Source organism: Parus major, chromosome 7 (assembly GCF_001522545.3).
Source record: "Parus major isolate Abel chromosome 7, Parus_major1.1, whole genome shotgun sequence".
Lineage (NCBI taxonomy): Eukaryota > Metazoa > Chordata > Aves > Passeriformes > Paridae > Parus > Parus major.
In genome coordinates, this window is record NC_031776.1 from 36420353 (window position 1) to 36422468 (window position 2116).

At 45.0% G+C, this 2116-nt stretch overlaps 1 protein-coding gene across 1 annotated transcript in view; it reads left to right on the forward strand.

Moving 5' to 3' along the window:
* Positions 1-2116, forward strand: part of FMNL2 (formin like 2) — a 111922-nt gene that overhangs the window by 76425 nt on the left and 33381 nt on the right. The window contains exon 5 of the mRNA XM_033516202.1: positions 599-682. Within this exon, the coding sequence (XP_033372093.1) occupies positions 599-682 (84 nt within the window). The remainder of the gene's footprint in view (positions 1-598; positions 683-2116) is intronic.

The window sequence follows — 2116 nt, forward strand, 5'->3', positions numbered from 1 at the left end:
AATCCTTGGATGCTCTTGGATTTGGGATGAGCAGGAGGAGCCTCAGTGCTGCACCAGGAAAAGAGGGGACAGCACCAATGTTCATTCCTTCAGCCCCTGAATCCTTAAACAAGGATTTTTCCCAAACCCAGGCCAGTTGTTTTTGCAGGGAAATGATAAAAAATGTCCATCCTGAGGATCAGAGTAAGTCAGAGGTGATGAATTCCCACTCCACGAGCCTGGAGCTCCACTTCCCTCCCTGGATTCCCTCATCCCAGCCACTCCCAGGGGATTTGCTACCCCAGTTGGGGTTCAGAGAAGAGCTGAGGTTCCTTTTCCCCCTGGATTTGCCCCTAAAAGGATGGATTTTCAATTTTTTCTTGGCATTTTCAAAGCTTTGGACCACAAATGGACTTTCCTGAATTATTTTGCAGAACCCAGGGGCCAGAATTCACTGTAACAGGTGAACACTTTTTAAAAAAGAGGCAAAATGAAAATATTTTTTTTTCCCCTGAGTGAGATCCAGAGTGCTGCAGTGGCTCTGTCTCCGGTTTTTCTGAGAATTCCAGGGAATTCCAGCTCCCCAGGAAGGCTCTAATGTCTGTTGTTTCTCTCACAGATGGGTCAGGGAGTTCCTGAATGAGGAGAACAAAGGCCTGGATGTCCTGGTGGAATACCTGTCCTTTGCCCAGTATGCAGTCACGTAAGTGAGACATTCCCAGGATTTCCTGCCAGCAAATCCATGGATTTTAGGGAATATTCCTTCATTCCAAAGGGGTTAAACACTGAACAGGCTGCCCAGGGCAGTGGTGGAACCACAATCCCTGGAATTGTTCAAGAAGTGGTTTGGTGGGCATGGAAGTGTTTGGTGGTTCTGGTTTTTTCCAGCCTCAATAATTCCATGATTCTGTGGGCCTGAGAGCAGAGGAAGTCCTGATGTGAGTCTGGAATTATTTCATCACTGCAAACAAAAAAATAAGAAACAAATCCAAAAAATCCTGAATTTAAATCTTGGGATTGTTCATCTCTATTCTGTATTTTTTATCTTCAGTCTCTGAGCCACCTTAGGGGTGGAAAACCCATCCCACAACGTGTGCAAAGATGCAGGATTCCTTGGAAATAGGTTTGGAATTGGTGTCCCAGCCCAGGGCTTTGCATTCCCGCTGTGTTCCAAGGGATTCCCAGCCCCCAGATGCTGCAGCAGATGTGCCAGGAGCCTTTCCTGGGGGGTTTGGGAAGTCAGGAAGACTGGAAAATGAAACTGGGATCAGATTGAGTTGTTTGGCTCATAAATCATGACATGGGCTCTGAGAAACCAGATCTTTCAGTGGAGATCTTCAGCTGGGAGTTGGTTTTACTGGTATGGAATCAGCCCAGACTGGTTTGGGCTGGGAGGGACCCTCAAGCCCATCCCTGCCATGGACAGGGAGCTTCCCTCTGTCCCAGGGTGCTCCAAACCCCATCCAGCCTGGCTGTGGGGAATGAATCCACATTCATTCAGGATATCGTAACAGCTTTTTTTTTCCCGTAAAAATGAAAAAGAAGCCTTAGGTTAAAGATAATTTAAGAGTAGAAACTCAAGCTGGGGAGAGCTGATAATTTATTTTTAGCAGATTTATGTCTGTCACTGCCCAGAAAAGAGATTTGTGGTGGGGTTGCAGGAAAATTTATGAGGGAAAATCCTTTGGTTTCAAATGTTACCCACTGGAAAAAACGGTGCACGGCAAAAAGAAATGTTTGTACAAAGCTTTTCTTCCTAAATTTCTATAAATGTACACGAGGAACTCGCTGGGTTTTTCCCCTCTGGCACGGGGAACATGAGTAATAACCTCAGGAGCTGGAAGGGGAACCAGCAATTCCTGCTTGGAATAGCAGAACAGCGGGCAGGGAGTCAGAAATCAGGGAATCTGGGATGATTTTGGTGATGTTTGAATGTGCTGGGAGGTTTGTGGGGCTGAGCTGGGATGGAGGAAACCAAAGTGGTGCTTGCACAGCTGATTTATGGAGAATCCATAAATCATAAATCAGAGAACTCACAGAATTCCCATTTTTTCCTTCCAGGCAGGGATATTCCACAGCAAGTAGATTTTATTTTATTTTATTTTATTTTATTTTATTTTATTTTATTTTATTTTAT